Below are 18,794 nucleotides of genomic sequence, written 5' to 3'. Positions count from 1 at the left end.
GGCTGTGAGAGCCTCACAGTGGTAATTAAGGGCCCTTGGAAAATCTAGAGGCTTCTCACTACCCTGCAGGCAGGGTACTAGTAAACATTGGCCAATCAGTTATCCACGCTTCACTGTAACCCTGGTTCCCTGAACCGCAGAGTGTTAACTAGATTTGGCTACTTACTATGGGACCACACAGCCCATCTGGAGCCTAGCATTCTAGAGAAGGACCTGAAGGCGAGCCTTGAGGGTTGCATGTGCTGGCTAAGTACCGTAGCTTTCAAGTCAGGCAGACTTGGATTCAAATCCCAGTTCCACTACTTAGGTGCATTGGGACTTAATTCCACCACCCACCCACCCCCACCCTATTGTCTTCATCTGTGAAATGGGAATCATAATTCTCCCTGTAAGAGATTGTTGTAAGATTTATATTAGCAAATGTATGTTAAGTACCTAGATGCAGGTTTTAGTACTCAGCCGTTAAGCTTATCATTGGACTTTCTAGAGAGAGAATGGATCCGTGAGGAAAGTCTATGGCTCCCGAGCCCCTTACTCCACAGACGCGGGGAGTGACTACACAGAGACATTGTCACCATCTTTGGGACCTGAGTTCCTTACCTGTCCTATATAAGGCAAAATTAAGCTGCTCTTGGTTCTAAGCCAATCTGAATGAAAAATCCAGTGTTAAGGGAGAGAGAGAAAAAATATCCAGCCAGTTCTTCACAAAAGCTACAGCGAGACTCTTCTCTGGGGCAAACCCAGGCTTTTGCTCACAGTGGTGTCTGCTGCTCAGATGGAGCAGGGAGTGCAGGAACAGACCCAGGAGCACAAGGCCAGGTGGTAGAAAAACTTGGTCTGGAGATCAAAGAACAAATGAGAGGATAAGGATCTAGCATGTTAACTGATTCATGAAATAAAAAAATAAATCAGCAAAATAAACCGAAACCTATTCCCCAAAGGTATTAAAAAAATCCTCTAAATGTTAACAGTCACATCATTAGAAGCACGAGTAAGAATGGAGTTAATCTTTGCATGAGGCTTCGTCCTAGATTGAGACAGTTTCCTGGCTGCTGACTCTGGAGGGAGCCAGAGTCTGACCTAGGTTTCTCATCTACAGATGGGGCAGCTTTACAGATCTCCAGACATGCTGCCCTAGCTGGTAACCATTTGTTCCAGGTAGAAGGCAAGGCCCTGGGCTTCTGGGGCAGCTTCCATTTTTCCCTTTCCAGGACAGAGGCCAGCAGCTTTGGTGAACTGTACTAAGGGCTTTGGTGTTCTATACTAAGCTTGAGTGCCTCCTCCAACCCAGCCTTCTAGAGAGCATGTTAGCCATTTTCTAGACTAGCCCAGTGCCCAATTCTGCAGAGAGGCCCAGACGGGGGAGGCTGTTTATTCAAGAACATACCGCTTCCTAGGGTAGGGATGTCATTCTGTCCCCTCCACACTTTGCCTTCACTTTTCTTACCTAGTTCGTTCCTGAGCCTTTGCTGACCTTTTTAGCTTTGTGATCCTTCCTCCGGCACGCCATCTCCTCTTTCCCTGTATGCCCACAGAATTTGTCCCAGCAGGTCCTGGCCTTTAGGAAGACTCCGAGCCTCTGAGAGACTCTGTTCCCTGTTTCTGCTCTGACCCGGGGTGCAGGCTACCTTCGGCATCATGGCCTTTTCATCAAGGTTCGCCTTCTGGGAACAAAAGGAAAGTTGGATTTCAAAATCTTTGTGCTTTCTCCACATGCTTGGCATGGTGTGTATCTGCAAGCAGAAGACTGGCTGATGGAAGCAGAGACTGGCTTATGGGAAAGGGGGCTTTGGAAGCTGGAGATGGATTGAGCATGTGTGTGGAGTGGGGTGGGAAGTGACTGAGGGGGCCAGGGGAGCTCACTGCTCTGTCCCAATGGCCTCCTGCCCTGATCCCTGCTCCTCCCTCAGCTCCACCTCTGGTAAGCTGAGCTGCCTTTTGTCTACTGGTGCCCCTCCAGCTAACCCCTTCACACCCTTCACCAGTGCTCTGACTCCCCCTTGGGCTGGTGGCTGCTGAGGAGGAGTTGCTGGGGAATGGCTTTGGCTTCTGAGGCCTCTGGAATGGTGTCTCCCAGAGGCAGGGGCAGTGGTGAGTAAGAGAAGGGGCTGGGTTGAGGGGGCTGGTCAGTCAGCTGCCCGCATCCAGAGGGTGAACGGGCTGGAGATCTGGGCGTGCCTCGGTGTGTGAGCGCATAGGCCAGGGCTGGGCAGTGACCTAGAGCTGGTGGGGGAAGGGAGTGAGTCAGCCTGAAGCTAAATCCAGAGCTGAGCTCACAGCTGGGCTGAGTGTCCCAGATACTTCGGGGGGCAGCCGGTGTCTCCCCCAATGCCTCATGCTTAGGCCAGACTGGAGCCACTGCAGGGAGGACAGATTTGGAGCTGGTGAAGGACATGAAAGGGGACTTGGACTCTGATAGCCATCCCAGACCCCAAGCTAACAGCACTGTGTGCAGTGATGGGAGTGTGTGTGTGCGTGTGTGTGTGGTTTGAGAACCCTCACTTCCCTTCTAACCCTTGTGGCTAGGAACTAATGCATGGTGTGATCCCCCGGTATATGGGAACTGGGAGGGGGGACATGAGTGGTGGGCACTGGGGGGCGTGCACAGGTAGAGACCTAGGTAGGTACTCCATCTCGTTACTCTTTCTCCACTAGCTCCTCCCTTCTCTTTCTCTCCTCTGACCCCCGTTGCTAAAATAGTGGGGTTTACCCTGGTTAATAATGGGCCGTTTCCCCCTCTGTCCATGTCAGCATGAGCTTAACTTTGAAGCCTAAGCCCATTGAAAAGAGCTCTGTCTATAAGATGCAGCATGAAATCCATGGTGACTGCACGCTGGTCCGTGCCCCAGGCACTGCTGATTAGAGTTCAGAATTAGCCATGGACCATGGCTAAAAATGGAGCGTCCATCCACAAGGAGATCATTAAAATGATTTTAGATGAGCTTCTAAGAGCCTTTTCCTTTTGGAATCAAGGACTCCTTCCTGTGCTTCCGCCCCCATTGTGCCAGGAAAGCCAGGTCCGCTGAGGTTGGGCTAGGATTGATCGGTCGCAGGCCTAACTTTTTCCTGCAGGCCTAGTGATCAGGGAAAAGCAGAGAAATGAAATCTACTGGGATTGCCTGAGCTTTTGGAGGGAGACATGCTGGTGGGGAAAGAGGAGGCGGCTCTCGTGAATTTGAGGCCTAGTCCCCAGGTGTGTTCAGAGCCATTCTCTGAGCTGAAAGAACTTCAGAGCTTCCTCATAGTCTGTCTTTCTCCAGTTACTGTGTGGTGTCTGCTGTTCCCCGATCCTCCTTCCTCCCCTCTGACTCAGGTTGGCTCCTGCGCCCTAGAACCAAACCCCTGGCCAGACCAGCCAATCCAAAGATGCCAAAGCTGCAAGCATCTTTCCAGCCTACACACCCCACCCCAAATGCTGGAGTTTCCTCCCTCAGCTGCATGGTTGGCAGCTTTGTGGGTCTGAGGTTGAGAAAATATCTGGTCTCCTGGCTCCCTCCCTCTGTCCCACTTCTGACCTCCAATGAGACCCCAGCTTCCTGACTGGCACTAAGTCGGTTCCGGAAGGCAGTCATATAGGACAGAGTGACAGCCCAGTGGGGCCACCCATTCCCCTTGCACCAAATTCAACTGGACTGGTAGACACTCACCCTGTGCAAGGGGTGTTATTTCCTTCTCCTAAGTCACCAGCCAGGAATTTTTGTGTATACCACTCCATGTCTGACTTGGTTGGTCTCAATCTTGTGGCTTAACATGAGTTAATGGGATCTTTTTATCTGCCACATCACCAGAGCCTAATGTTGCCCTTGCGGGTGGAGCCTCACGGACAGCCCAAGAGGGCAAAGGGCCTTGGCTGGCTGTGAGGGCAAGTGAGAGCGTGTGGTCTTCACGACACGTGTGGCAAGTGTTGATCCCATTGCTGGTCCACGGCCCTTAGCTTCAGCACCCCTGAAGACTCAGAAACTGTGCTTTCGGGGGAGGGGGAAAGAGGTCATATGCCCATTGGCTTTCTGTGTTATTGGGGTTGGTCTCCCAGCCTTGATCTGCCAGTGACTTCCTTGTCTCCTCCCTCAGGTTAAAGAGGAGGACAAAACTCTGCCAAAGCTTGGCCCTCCTGGAAAGGAGGAAGGGGCTGTAAGTGCGTCTCCAAGATCCCCTCCTGTGTGTGTGTGTGTGTGTGTGTGTGTGTGTCTGGATGGGGTCTGTCCCTAGACTCATCAGCCCTCCATTCGCCTGTCAGGGCTGGAGAGAATACAGTAAGAAGGCAGCAGAGCAGGATTGTGTGGCCCCCAACCCGGGATGTGTGAAGGAGATGAGAAAGCCAAGGTGCTTTGAGGACTTTGCCCTGGCCCCTTTGGCTCTGGTTTTCTGAACCCTTTGGGGATATAAGAGGCTGGATGGATGAACTCTCAGGTCCAGGAGCACAAACTGAGAGCTCAGCTGTCCAGCCTCTTTAGCCAGCTACGCAGATGCAGGTCAAGGGCACGCAGGGATCTCACCACAGCTGTTGCTGCCTCTCCTCAGACCCGTCAGCTGCTCCATGGGGTGACCTGGAGGGAGGCTCCAGCTGTCTGCTGCCCCAGCTCCTACCCCCAAGTCATTTTGCCTCAGGGTCAACACCCTGAATGAAGCTGAATTCTTTCCTCTGAGGCTGGAGGGGGCAGTTTATCTGATTTTTCTGTTGCTCACTGTGTAGTGAGGAGAGGGCTGCTGTTGGCACAGAGATGGAGTGCCCAGGGTCTGAGCTGAGCCACAAAACAGATCACTACTTCATTACTCCAGAGTATGTCTGCCCTGGTTCCTATGAGCGTAGATTTGATTAGCCAGCCGTTGAACGTTCCCTCCTTGTCCGTAAACATTCCTGCAAGGACAGCCAATGCTTACCAAGGGATGCATTTGCACTAACGTGAGGATGAAGCTTCAAATAATCTCAGATTTCTTGGGTGACAATCACCTGCAAAGTTTTTAGAAGAGTTCCCGTGTAAATGTCAGCACTTGCTGTCATGATCATCGTTGGTATCTTTATTAACATCTTCACATAGGGAAGAGAGGTGGGAGGGGACAGGAGCAAAGCCAGAGAGGGAGAGAGAGAGGAGTCCAGCAACCAAGGCCATGGGCCAGCTCCGCAGTGCCCTGGCAGGCCTTGGACCAATCTCGGCCCAAGAGGTTGAGGATGAGGAACATTCAAGCCCTCCCCTCCCCCACCTCTGCAGCAGCCCCACCCTGCAGCTGAGGCCTAGAGGCCACCTGGCTCTGCTCTGTCCAGGGAGGAGGGCAGCCTTTCCAGGTGGCAGTGAGAGGCAGTGGTCCTGGACTACCCACCCTCTGGACATCTTCCTGAACGCAGGCAGGGATGGACAGCGAGTCTCTCAGAGGCCAGCAGTCTAGCTCCCAACTGCACTCTAGAACCAGGGTCATTGTTTTGAGGGAATGAGGACCCAGGTTGTAGGAGCAGAGTGCTACCTGACCAGCAAAGGTAACCCCAGATTGGCCTTGTTCCCCAGGTGCAGAAAATGCAGCCCTGTTACTGGCCAGCTAGGTCTTCCCAGGAGCAATCTTTTGGGACTCACAGTTCCCACCAGCAGGGGAAGGGTGGGCATCCCAGGGTACTAGAGGCTGCCTGAGCCAGGACCCCTGTAGAGCGGAGACAGGACACTTGAGGGCTTAACCCTTCCTGGTTTACACCTACTTCCTCTACTTCTATCACATACCACACACACATACTGAATACTAACAGATCCAGTTTAAACTCTTCAGAGATTCACAGTAAGTAAACAACAATGAAGAAGGCAGAAAGCATACTGAGGTGGAAGCTTCTTGGGCAGCACTGGGTCTGTGGGACCCTGAAGAGAGTAGATGAAGGTGGGCAGTGACTACAGACAAGAAGAGCTAGGAGGAAGGCAGATGGGCATGTCTTGGGGCTGGGAAGAGCTTCTGTCATTTTCTCATATGGGCTGGGCAGCTTCAGGGGGAAGGGCTGGAAGGACCAGGGGCCACACAGGCAAAGAGCCCCGGAGTGAGGCCTGGGGTTGGAGTAGATAGAGATGGGTTCTTTAACCTCTCCTGGCTTCATCTCTGCTTGTTTGGACTGTGAGGGAATGGATTTGCCCAGTTTGGGGCATGGTAGTTACCCAAACAGAAAACTATTATCTCTGAGGCACCTCATGTTGGCATCTGTCATACTAAACCTGGGAACAGACAGCAGGTGACAGCAGTACTTTCTTGTGCTTTGCAGGAGGAAAAAGCCAAACTCTAAAATGCGTTTGTCTGCTTTGGTAAATGGAGACAGGGTTTCCTCGGGTGGGCACTTGGCATTTGTCGTTTGGCAGGATGATTGGGGATCCGTTCATTTTAGGACTGGATCTGAGGTTATGCCTTCTTACTTTCTGTGCATGGGGTGGGCAGGGACTCAGGGACAGATGCTAATGTCTCCCTGTGTTTGTGTGACTATAGCTAGAGGGCAGCTCAAAGGACAGCAGTGGCCCATCCGGGAGTCCTCAGCCCCCCTCCAGCCCGGTGTCCTCAGAGACTTCTCAGAGAGCCAAGAGCCCTGTGCCTGCACTCGCCATGAATGGTCTGGGGGCCACCTCAGCAGAAGCCCCAAGTGAGGAGACTCAGGGCCTGTCCCGCAAGCGGGTGGCAAATGCAGTGCGGAAGGTGGTGAGCAAGGTGCTGCCTGGCGAGGAGCCTGGGAGTGCCAAGGAGCCTCCAGGCAGAGGGGTCAAGTCCCCTGAGCACCCAGCTCGAGGCAAGAGGGGAGAAAAGGCAGCCCCCAGCCCCAAACCCTCACCACCACCGCCTCCTCCACCTCCTCCACCTGCTCTGTCTAAGCCTGAAGCCAAGAAGGAGGCAGCCAAGGATGAGCTCTCCATGGGCCTGCGGGGCCTGATGTCCCGGGGCAGAGGCAAGGACCATAAGCCCCGCAACAAGCAGCCTCCTGGGAAGGGAGAGAAGCCCTCTGGCCAGGTGCCAGGCTCTGAGGGGAAACCAGCCTCTCCAAGGAAGGTGGACTCCCCAGAGAAACCAGGACCCTCAGCCAAGCCTGAAACCCCAGAGAAACAGTGTTCTCCAGGCCCCCTAAAGCAGCTAATGTCCCCAGTTTCTGCTGGGCCGAAGTCAAACCTCGCTGGAGAGTCACAGCCCAAGTCACCAGCCCCAGACGTGCAGCAGGAGGTACCAGAGTGTGTCACTAACCCCCCCTGGCTCTCACATCCTTGATCCAGGGCCCAGGCACCTTCACAGCCAGCTTCCCAAGCTGCCTCAAAAAAGCCTGCATGACTGGAGGCAGGGCATAGAGCCTATGGGCTGGTGGATGGGGGCTGCATGGCTACCCTTTAACTCAGTGCCAGAACCTTCGTGACCTGGGCTCAGCTGGACAGCTTGGAGGGGAACTGTTAACCAGCATGCCGCTGGCCTTCCGTACTCTCACCTCGGTGGTCAGAGGCTGGGCCCCAGCTACTCGGCGCCTGTTTGGATCAGAATCTGAGTGGATCAGTGCCAGGGTAGAAACGCAGGATACCCTGAACTCATGAGGTCTGGCTTCCTGTTGCCCACTAGTTGCACCTTCAGAGACCCCCAGCTTCCCATATCTGAGCTTTGTCTGTGAAGTAGGCATAATATGAGTCCAGAAGTCTTTTAGGAGAATAATTTTTGGATTTTCAAGTATTGTCTAGTATCATGTAATGAGCAGCAACCCATAACCAAACATTATCCTTATAGCAGTTCACATAATGCATATTCACATCATTGCTGCTGTGTACCATAGAGTCGGAACCGACCCATAGCTGACCCTCCAACAGGTTTTCAGAGGCAGTTAATGACACAGGAGGAGATTCTCCCACAGAGCAGCTGGTGGCCTTGAACCCTGTGCCTTCAGTATTGCAGCGGAATTTGTTGCCACTAGGCCACCAGAGCTCCCTTATATTTACACTATACAGTGATTCATATAAACTGATTTTGCCATCAAAATTTTTAAAAATCCTTAGTTTTGAAATGTTTTCTGAATTTTTGAGGAAGAGATACCTGCTTTGGAGGCCTGCTGTGGCTGTTTAGAAACAATAAGGGGTCACACACCCTAAACTCAGTCCCTGGTCCTCCTTAAACAGGAACATGGATAGCAGTGCTAATACATCGTTAATGGTGCCATTACTGCCCTCCCCGTGTTCTTCAGGCCTGGCTGGTGCTGTATCCTCTCCACTAGCAGGACACTTAAGGATGCTGTGCTTGGATAGCAAACGGGCGGGCCAGAAGCTGAAGCAGCATGAGAGTGAGGGGTGGGGCTGGACGAGGTCCATTGGTTCAGCCTCTTCCCTTTGGAAGTATGGGGAGCTGCCACTTGTTGCCTTTGCTTTATATGCTCTTGACCTGCTGCTTTTAAGTGGATGGAGAGGAGCCTAGAGGATGCTGGGAGCAGAGTCCAAAGGCCTGTGCACCTGACCGCCAGCACCTGGGATCCCTGGGTCCTAGAACCCACCTTACTTACTCTCTAGTTCTGGGCTTTGCATCATGTAGAGAGGAGCTAGCCTGCAGCTCTCCCGTCTGTCCTGACCTACTCTGTGAATCAGGGACATGGCTGTTCCTGGCACACAGGGAGGAGTTGGCAGGGGCTTTTTGGCTCAATGAGCAGGATATGAGATGAGCTTTCAGTCCCTAAAGAGAACCTATAAGTAGCCGGGGACTATCACGTGCCTGCTCCTGGCCTAGCGCCCCCCCCCCCCAATTTGTTCTTCCTCCTCTAACTTGAGTGGAGTTGTAGGGACTGGGACACACCCTGACCTGGAACATAACCACCTGTCACCTAGGCTTGGCACAGGGACCAGGAGGGCAAGGGCAAAGCAAGACTTGCCTGGCTCTGACCCATGTGCTCAAGATGACTAAGGTGGTGGCAAGAAAGAACTCCAAAACTGCTGGACACCTGGCCTTTATTTTGATCAGTTCATTTGAAAACTCAAATTGGTGCTTGGCTTGTCTCCCCGACCCGATTCTGCTTACCTGTTGGGTCCCATTGACCTCGTGGGTTGAAAGCATGGCATGCTATACCCTTGCCACCCATTGACCAGGACTAAAAGTGGTTTAACCCTTAGACAGGAGCTGTCCCCAAGGCCCAGCTGACTCCAGCAGAGGAGGCCCACCAGCGCCTTGAGAGGATCTTCACAGCATCTGTAATGTCACCTCCCTCGGATGTGGTTACTCAGTCCCTGGTGCCCCTCCCTGAGGGTGGATGCCCAGCTGTGTGTAGGAGGGGCTGACTGTGGAAGGGTGCTGCCATGGGTGGCTTGTGGGCCCTCAAGTTGACTTCCTAGTTGCATAAATAAGAGAAAGGTCCCACAGGGGACCTTGTTGCTTCAGAGAAGCCTGTGAAGTCTACTCCTCTCGATACCTCAGAGACCATGGGAGGCGACCGCTGTTGGCTGGGGATCCAACAGAGGTATTTTGAGTCTGGCCATGTTCTCCTTTTTTGGAGTTCAGGCCAGGACCTGGTGGACGACAAAGCAAAGAAGTGACAGACTCCTCAGGGTCAGGCCCACTTCTAACAGGCAAAGTCCAAGTCTAGCTGGCTCTCCTTCCTCTTGAGAAAGTACTTTCTGGCTTTAAAAAAACCTAAAAACACAGAGATGTCAAGGATGGCCATGGTGTCCATCCACAATCCCTTGACTCTGCAGCAACTGTTTTGGATTGGACCTGGATGAGGTGATGCCCCTGCTTGCCATGTGGTCAGCGTGCCTGACTGGGAGCCCTGGGTGAGGTGCAGGGGTACAGTGGGGGCTTGAGAAAGAGATTCTGGACTTAGGCTGCTGGTAATCTTATTCTATAAGAGGCAGGACTGTGTACTCCCAAGGGAGTTGGGTGGGAAGTGGCATCCCTGGGAATGTGGTTGGAAGCCAGGGACAGCTTCTGTGCTGGTGGGTGGCTACTGGGGAGTAACCTGGGAAATGCCTTGGAGATGAAATAGGAGAATCTCAGAGACTGAGGTCCTGGGTCTGGTCAGGTTGGCCTAGCAGGAACATAACAGAGGAAATCTAGTACAGAATGGATGGCCAGCCCAGGAGTGGCATGAAACAGAATAGGACACACTGTCCAGGCTATAGGCAGTGAATTTCAGGAGCATCTCCTCTGAGAAATCTGGTGGTCACAGTGTCTCCCCTTCTTCCTAGTCTGGCCCTTCCTTGGCTGGGTGCATTTCCCCTACACCTCCCATATTTACTCTGTACCTTGGGCAGTTAAAATGCACTGACCCAGTAGGCCCAGGGGCGCCGGCTGTAGGGAACCTGCTGAAGATCTGCTTGTCTTCACCCTTCTTTTCTCTCTCTCCTTTGCTTGCTGCCAATAGCTGGACCCTGAGATCGCCTCTCCTGCTCAGAGCCAGGTAGGGTGCTCCTGCCCCCCTCAGGAGCCCTCCGCTTCTTCTGGTGACCAACCACTGCCCCCGGCCTGTACCTGGGCTGGCGTCTGTGCTCGAGCCTCATGCTGGAGTGTAAGGCCTCCTTCCCTTTTTGGCTCCTACCCAGTGTCTGGATGGATCCCTGGAGGAAGCAATGCTAAAGGCGAGACAGCTCTGAGCCAGGCCCTTTGGGAACTTCTAGAACCAGTGTTTTGGCTTAGAAGACACATGGTGGACCTCAGTCACTAGAACCCAAGGGCCTGGAAGAGTTTTGGGTTCCAAGTGTTTTAACTCTGCTTACTCTGTCTGAATACTGAAAGCTGCCAAGTCTTATGTCTGCCATCCCTACAGGCCCAACTTGGAGACAAGGCATTCTCTGTCTCCATCTGCTGGCCATTCTGGGAAACCATCTTCTGATTAACTCTGAAGCCCTTGGTGCTGGTACCTGTAGCCAACCTTAGATCAGTTCCAAACACCTGCCAAGGAGAATGGCCTCCTCCAAGGCAAAGAGTGCACATGATATGAAAAAAGTAAATCACTGAAAGATTTTCACACGCACATTTCTTCAAATGGAAAGAACTAGCCTTCTAAAGAGCTCTAGTGGCCTGGTGGGTAAGAAGCTGCACTGCCAACCCAAAGGCAGGAAGTTCAAATCCACCAGAAGCTCTTTAGAAGAAGGACATTTTCCTCCCATGTGATTGACAGCTTCCGAAAACTCACTGGAAGGTCATCTATGAGTTGATTCTGACACAATGGCAATGAGTTGAGTTGTTGACTTGAGCCTTTTAAAACAACGTTATTTACAAATTAAAATGTTGACAACTCAGTTGTTGTTGTTGTATACCATCAAGTGGAACTGACTCATAGCTGACCCTCCAGGCTGTTTTCAGAGGTAGTAATTCTCATGAGATTACCCATCTTTCTCCTTGGAGAAACTGGTGGATTCAGACCATGTGCCTTGGGGTTGGCAGCACAGCTCCTTACCCACTAGACCACCAGAGTTCCCTACAACCCAGTGGTGTCTTAGTCCATGAAAACCAGAAGTTTGGAAATCACTGATATAATCCAGTACCCTCATTCAACCTCTGGGGAAAGTCAAGCTTGTTCTGCCTCCTCATTCATTTTGCCTGGACTCTTAAAAAACTTGAAAGTAACAGCCCAGAGCACAAAAATTGATCTCTATTCATCTGGAGTAACAGAAGTAAGAGAGTCAGGAATAGGAGGAGGATGTGCTCCCTTTGCCTTGAGACCAGAAAAACTAGGTGGGGCCCTGATACTACTACTGAGAAGTTTGATCAAAGATTCCTTTGAAGATTCCTGATCAAAAGGGGAGAAATGCAGGACAGACTTTCAGATTTTCACAGACTCCAGACTTTTGAGCCACATAGATAAACCTCTGAAACTATTGCTCTGAGATCATCTTTAAAAGGTAAATAAAAAATATACCCCCTGGTGTCCTCCTAAAAACAAAACAAAATAACCCAATAGTCTAGCTTGACTAGTAGAAGAATGTCTGTTTGGAGCACTGTGCTCTTTGAAGATTTAACTCCATGAGATCAAATTGACAACAAATTGAGGCGCCTTAGGGGCAGTGAGCTTATGTTAATGAGAGGAACAGCTCTGAGGAGGGTGAGAATGGTTAGCAACTTAAAGAATAGGATCGATGTCACCAGATTGTATGAGTGGGAACTTAATAACAATCCCAAAATAGCTGGGGAAAGGCAGTCCAGGCAGGATTATTTCTGAAAGCAGAAGCAGACCTGGGAATAGGACCTGGATCTCCTTTATCGTCACCTCCAAAAGCTGTGGCAAAGAGCATACTTGTTAGATTTTCTTATCCTTTCCTTACCATCCAGAGGCCAGTATCACAAAGCTGGGTCTGTGCCTCAGCCTCACGTCTCAGGAGGTGTCTAGGATGGGGGACCCGAGGAGATTAGTCATTCCTCAAAGCTGAGAGCCCTCAGAAGTGTTGGGGAAGGGGAGCACTGGTGGCCTAGTGGCAAGGAGCTGCAACTACAATCCCAGAGGCTCACGGTTTGAATCCACCAGATGCTCTGCTGAGGAAGGAGGGACAATCTCCTCCTGTACCAGTCAGATCTGATTTGACGGTACACTCACACACAAAAATAATAAAATAAAAAAAGAAAATTAAGAAAAAAAGAAGTGTTGGGGCAAGGTTAGCCTGAGGGCTTCTCTACTCCCCTCACCAAAGGCCATGGAATGATCCTAATGGGGCATAGGACTTGGATCCTTCTTGTTTTGCCAGCTCACCCAGGCATAACCTCCTCGAAGATGCCAAGTTTGGAGGTGTGACGGGGAGGTCCCAGCCCCTTTCCACCCATTCCTGTACCTGACTGTGTAGCATATACTTTTCTTTCTGTGTTTGGCTCTAGCCTGGCTGCCTCACCTGCATTTATGTCACATGTGCAGGTCGACAGAGGCGTGTGCACCAGCCACCTCCAGGGGCTTATGGTGACGTGAAGCAGGACCAGGCAGGGAGACTGGCATGTGCCTCTGGACATTGTCACCTGCCTGAGTTCAGCATCCTCTGGAGGAAAAGACCAGAGTGGAGGCTGAGGGCCTAGTATCCACTGAACACTTTGCACTGCAACTCTTAATGGACACTTCTCTCCAGGTCTAGAGAGAATGGTGCCCTTCTCAGCTTGGTGAAGGAAACCTTATCATTTGGATAAAGATAGAAACAAATCATAAAAGATCACAGTACCTGTGGCCTAGGGTTAAGAGTTTGGGTTCAGAACCCTTTGCAAGGAGGCAAGGGGCAGGGGGCAGCTAGAGGTGGGCCTTGGTGCTTTGCTCTCCTGAGTATGTGTGTCCTGTGTTTCATTCATTCCCAGACCCCCAAGGCTGGTATGGTCCCTTCTCTCCATCCTCCTCCTCACAACTTCTCACGACCTGCACTACTTCCTGGCTTCCACCCCCTCTTCCTCAGCACCTCTCATGCCCTGTGTTTTCTGTCTGCTGCCTAATTGTCCCTCTCTCCTGAGTTGTCTCCTTTCTGGCACTGTCTTTGTTCTTCTGTGCACCACAGCAGGGTCAGACGATTTATTCGCCCCCTCCCCCTGACAGGTGAAGACAGAGGAGCAGATTGCAGCTGAGGAGGCCTGGTATGAGACGGAGAAGGTGTGGCTGGTCCATAAGGATGGCTTCTCGCTCGGTGAGTCACGGGACAGCCGGGGTGCAGGTACTGAGAGGCACTGGTTTCTGGGCTGCGTCTTTAACCTGTCCCTGTCTTGCGGGGCAGTGACTGCCTTCAGAGCCTGGGGAGGGGTGGGTGGTGAAGGACAAGAGCTTGGTAATACAGTGGTGAGGAAGGTTGGACCATGAAAGGCCTAAACAAGGTGGCAAAAGCCTCAGGCCCACATCCCACTGCCTGTCCCTGCTTCACAGCCAGTCAGCTCAAATCCGAGGAGCTCAGCTTGCCTGAGGGGAAGCTGCGCGTGAAGCTAGACCACGACGGAGCCATCCTGGATGTGGATGAAGACGACGTAGAGAAGGTTCGCAGGTGGCAGCCACAAGGGGGCGGGCTGGACAGGGCGAGCCTGTGCGCTGGCAGGGGAACCAGTGCTGCCACTTCAGCGCCCACTGGTCTGTCCTTTCCCACAGGCGAATGCTCCATCCTGCGACCGCCTGGAAGACCTGGCCTCACTGGTTTACCTCAATGAGTCCAGTGCCCTGCACACACTGCGCCAGCGCTATGGGGCTAGCTTGCTGCACACGTACGCTGGCCCCAGCTTGCTCATCCTCAGCCCCCGGGGGGCTCCAGCTGTGTACTCTGAGAAGGTGTGCCCCACTCCCTGTCCTGGTCTGCTACACTGCCTCCCAGAACCCCCCACCTCCATCTGCCCCGCTCCCACGTGCATCACACTTGGCTCCTGTCCACTCCCACATTTGACCTTTTGAGGCATTTCAAGGCTTGGGGGCCAGAACGAGCCCTCCAGACCTTGAAGACCTCCAGACCTTTCTCTCTCTCTGCATTTCCATGCATGGTCTTCCCTTCTGAATCGCTTGGCATTCCTGTAGGGAGAAGTCCCAGGATTGCAGGCCTTGAGAATGAGGGCTGACTGGGTGAGCCCAGCTTACAGCCTCCCCATTTCCTTCCATCCTTCTCCCTCCCCAAGGTGATGCACATGTTCAAGGGGTGCCGGCGAGAGGACATGGCTCCCCACATCTATGCCGTGGCTCAGACTGCATATAGGGCCATGCTGATGAGCCGGCAGGACCAGTCCATCATCCTCCTGGGCAGCAGTGGCAGTGGCAAGACCACCAGCTGCCAGCATCTGGTGCAGTACCTGGCCACCATCGCAGGCACCAGCGGGAACAAGGTGTTTTCTGGTGAGGCAGCAACAGCTGAGAGCACTAAGCATGTGCTAGGGGTGGGAATGGGGAACAAAGACCCTCTAGTGCTAGTTCCTCCGTTTTCACAACCCAGCCTCTCTGTCCCCTCAAGATCACTCCATTTCCAGGCATTTCTAGACTGACCAATCTTTATGCCAGGCACACAGGTTTTGCATTCTGCCTGGGCCTTGGAGCTCTGGTGGGTGGTGAGTTGTGCCTGGCTGTCCTGACATCCCCTGGGCTTGTCTTCTGCAGTAGAGAAGTGGCAGGCTCTGTACACCCTTCTGGAAGCCTTTGGAAACAGCCCAACCATCATGAATGGCAGCGCCACCCGGTTCTCCCAGATCCTCTCACTTGACTTTGACCAGACTGGCCAGGTGGCCTCGGCCTCCGTTCAGGTAAGAGGGCACTGGCAGTCTGATTTCATAGCCCAGAAATCAAACTGTTGGCTCTTTGTCCTTTTCTTTCTCTTGGATTCTGTCTCAACACAAGAGACCTGATGGAGGCAGAGCTGGCCTCCTCTGTCCAGCCCTCACCATTCTATCCTCTCACTTCCTGCCCTGGATAAGGCAGGATTCAGTTTTCTGCCTCGCTTGCTCTAGCTTTTCCATCCTCAGAGTGTCCCTGTCCTACTAGGACTGCAGCCCATTTTAACTTTCTAAGGTTCATGGTAGGAATGCTGGTGGCTGGTCCGTAAGGGGTTGGGCTGAGTGGGAAAGATGGGCAATCTCCTCCTGTACAGTTTACAGCCTCCTGAGAACCCGCTGGAGGATCAGTCTTGACTCGATGGCGTTGAACATGAGCAAGTCCCTGGTCAGGCTTCTTGGGCTGATTTCACCCAGCACAGGGCTAGGTTGTCAGTAAAGTGAGACAACCGGAGCTGTGCCAGGCTGGCTCTGGTTTCACCCCACTTGGCCCTGGAGTGATTTGGCCTCTGGTTGAGCACCCTTGGAATAAGCTGTGGTCCTCTGCGTCTAGGCCCTGGAGACTCGTGGGCCCAGTTTCTTCTAGTCTGGGTGTGGGAAGCTTAACCTTCACTGCCCTCCTTTCCCACCCCGTCTGTGCTCTGCCACAGACGATGCTTTTGGAGAAGCTGCGTGTGGCTCGACGCCCAGCCAGTGAGGCCACGTTCAACATCTTCTACTATCTGCTGGCCTGTGGAGATAGCACCCTCAGGTGAGAGGAGACAAGAGCATGGGGAGGTGCTTTGGGCTTCTGGACCTTGTTGTTTGATTGCATCCTGTACTGTTTATTGTTTATTGTGTGCTTGATTTGTGCTAAGCGCTTGAGTGTGGCAGCTTAAAAGAGACAGACTAGGAACTCCCTGGCTCTGCATCCAGGAGCCTTGCTACATGTGACAAGAACATAAGAAATCACTGTGTTCTCAGAGCCTGCCGGGATCTCTGTTACTCACAAATCTGGGCCTGGAAGGGAAAACACTGAGACTCAGGTGGTCGGTGTCTTACCCTCTATCAGGTGGCAACTGTGAGTGGAGCTGGTTTTTGAGCTCACAGTGGTTATGCTGGAGCCCAAGCCTTTTCCAACACCCCCAAGTTGTTCTCCAGCCCCACGTTGGCCACCTCTGTCACGTACTTGCTTTTAGATTTTCAGACTATCTGTAATTAATCACAGGAAAATGGCTTGCTCTGGGGTGTTGTCCTCTCAGTCTTTGTTCAGGCTGAACCCACCTTTCAGCAGGTTCCCTGTCCCCTCCAGGGCCTGCTGGGCCCCCTCATCTGGACATCTGTGGGGACCTGTTCTAGGGAGGCTAGTGCTCTGCCCAGGCATTCTGGCAAATTAGGAAAGACAACAGCCGCTGACCAGACAGTGAGGGCATAAGGGCCAGACAGACTCGGCGTCTAGAAGCTGAGTCTGTGTTTCTCAGCCCTGGGAGGGAGGGGGCCTTGGCCTGGGGACCAAACAGAGAGCTGATGTCTCATTTGTACCCTAGGACAGAGCTCCACTTGAACCACTTGGCAGAAAACAATGTGTTTGGGATTATGCCACTGGCCAAGGTAAGGGGCTTTTGAGGACTGAAGATAGAAGTTTGGATTGACCTCTAGTGGCCTTGGGGATAGTGGTGACCCTTCTTCAGCTCCCCAAGAGTCTGGCAGCATGGAGGGGTAGGGTGGTGTTGCTGGGAGGGACAGCCCCTCTGAGTTCCGATGCCAATGTGCCAGTCTGTCCCTGCAGCCTGAGGAGAAGCAGAAGGCAGCTCAACAGTTCAGTAAGCTGCAGACGGCCATGAAGGTGCTGGGTATCTCTCCCGATGAACAGAAGGCCTGCTGGTTCATCCTGGCTGCCATCTACCACCTGGGGGCTGCAGGTGCCACCAAAGGTAACCTGAGGTCAACGCCCCAAGAGCCTGCTTATCACTCAGGAGACCTTGTAGAGGCCCTGCCCACTTCCACTCTGTTCTTTCCCAGCATAAGCATTTCTGTTATCAGACATCCCTTGGGGGGGCGGCCTTGTGCCTCTTCCTAGTCACCCACATCAGAGCAGAAGAGCCATTACCTGGAGACAAGTCTCTACTCATGATGGCCTGTGGGTTTGGAGGATGAGGGGGAGAGGTAACTTTCAGAGCAGTCCCCGCTGGAGTAACTGTCCTTCTTGTTCCCTTCCTGACAGAGGCACTCGAGGAGCAAGAGGGTAACTTACCGTGGCCCCTCACTCGGGTGCAAGGGCAACCTTGGTGCCTGCTCTGGGCTTTCTCTAGGGTCTAAGCTTGTTCTGTCATTGGGGAGGGGAACTGGCCTGGGTGAAAGGCCCAGGGCTGGGAATGAAGAGGGACCTTGGTGGCTGTGGAGCTTCTGGGAAACCCAGGAATATCTGCATCCCCTACCTATTTTGCTTCTGGGTCCTAGACTCTCTCAGGATCCCCTCTGTGGGACTCACTTCGGGTGGGGTAGGGTGGGCTTGCTTCCTGAGGCCAGTGTTCCCTGGGTCTTCCCTTTTCCTCACTGGTTTGGTGACAGGTGTCTCTTCATCTTGCATGTCAGGGTGGTGGACACTAGGGGGCAGCAGATACACATGCTAACAAATAGGCTGTTGCTTCAGCACTTGGGCTTTGGGGCTTGTGAATGGCAAAGACTTGAGCTGGCTTGGAGAAGATCTGTTTTTTTTAACCTGCTGGTGCTTCGAGCACCTCTTTCTCCTTCTGTCGAGGGAAAGGGGATACTGGCTCTGACCAGCAGCCGCAGGCTTTGGCTTCTCTTCCTCTGGTGGGATATGAAGGGTTCCAGGCTGCTCAGCTGAATTCAGCTCTGGTGGGTGGGTACATGGAAGAATGGGGTCTGGGTGTTAGACTCATTATGAGCCCAGCAAGTGGTATCCTTGCCAAGGAGGAATCAGACTAGAGGAGGAAGAAGTTACTCTGTGGGTGGGGAGGGCAGGTAAGCAGGTGGCTGTGGGAAATTCTTCCACTGTGAAAAGGTGACAAGCTTGAGTATGACCTCAGAGCTGACTGAAGGAGCAGGTGTCAGCGCATGGTCTTTGTTGAGCATATCCGTTACCTCCCCAGAATTTTCTGGAGTGGATATGTGTGTGTCTGGTAGAATGTCTTTCCATCTGTGTCGGTATGAGTACATCCATAAGCATACTCCTTTGAGACTGCGTGTAGTGTAAGTGTATGTGTGTGTGTGTGTTTCTGTGTCTGAATGGGTTGTATTTTCTCGCCTGCCCATCCTCACAAGTTCTCCCCTCCCCTTCGGCCCTTCCCGTGGGCCTGGTGGGCTCCACTGATGACTGTTTGCTAACACATTGTTTTTCTTTGCATGCTGCATGCTGGTCCTTTGCCTTACAGAAGCTGCTGAAGGTAAAACCTTGTTTCTTGTTAGCTTTCCCTAATTACCATGATTAGACACATGTTGGCTGAGGCCGTATGTCTGTGTGGGCTCCTCCCACCCCCTGCTCTTCTTTGCATCCCCCAAGGATAGGGGCATCCTTGGGGCATGGGTGGGTTTCTGTGGTTCCCCCCAGCTGATGCCTGGGGCTAAGAGGAAAGGGCTTAAGGGGGAAGGCACTAGGACTTTCTCTTGAGAAGCCCCCACACAAGCACAGG

General features: G+C 52.7%; 1 protein-coding gene across 1 annotated transcript in view; it reads left to right on the top strand.

The window, feature by feature from the left end:
- MYO18A (myosin XVIIIA) overlaps window positions 1–18,794 on the top strand; it is a 106,017-nt gene that overhangs the window by 37,679 nt on the left and 49,544 nt on the right. Inside the window, 9 exon segments of the mRNA XM_006890974.1 lie at window positions 13,466–13,553; window positions 13,787–13,893; window positions 14,003–14,179; window positions 14,518–14,731; window positions 14,990–15,132; window positions 15,810–15,910; window positions 16,686–16,749; window positions 16,928–17,072; window positions 18,537–18,548. Of these exon segments, the coding sequence (XP_006891036.1) occupies window positions 13,466–13,553; window positions 13,787–13,893; window positions 14,003–14,179; window positions 14,518–14,731; window positions 14,990–15,132; window positions 15,810–15,910; window positions 16,686–16,749; window positions 16,928–17,072; window positions 18,537–18,548 (1,051 nt within the window).

The sequence above is a fragment of the Elephantulus edwardii genome, unplaced genomic scaffold (genome assembly GCF_000299155.1).
Source record: "Elephantulus edwardii isolate Elephantulus edwardi_28Jun2011 unplaced genomic scaffold, EleEdw1.0 scaffold00094, whole genome shotgun sequence".
In the NCBI taxonomy this organism is placed as follows: domain Eukaryota; kingdom Metazoa; phylum Chordata; class Mammalia; order Macroscelidea; family Macroscelididae; genus Elephantulus; species Elephantulus edwardii.
This window is presented reverse-complemented; position numbering and strand designations above follow the sequence as displayed.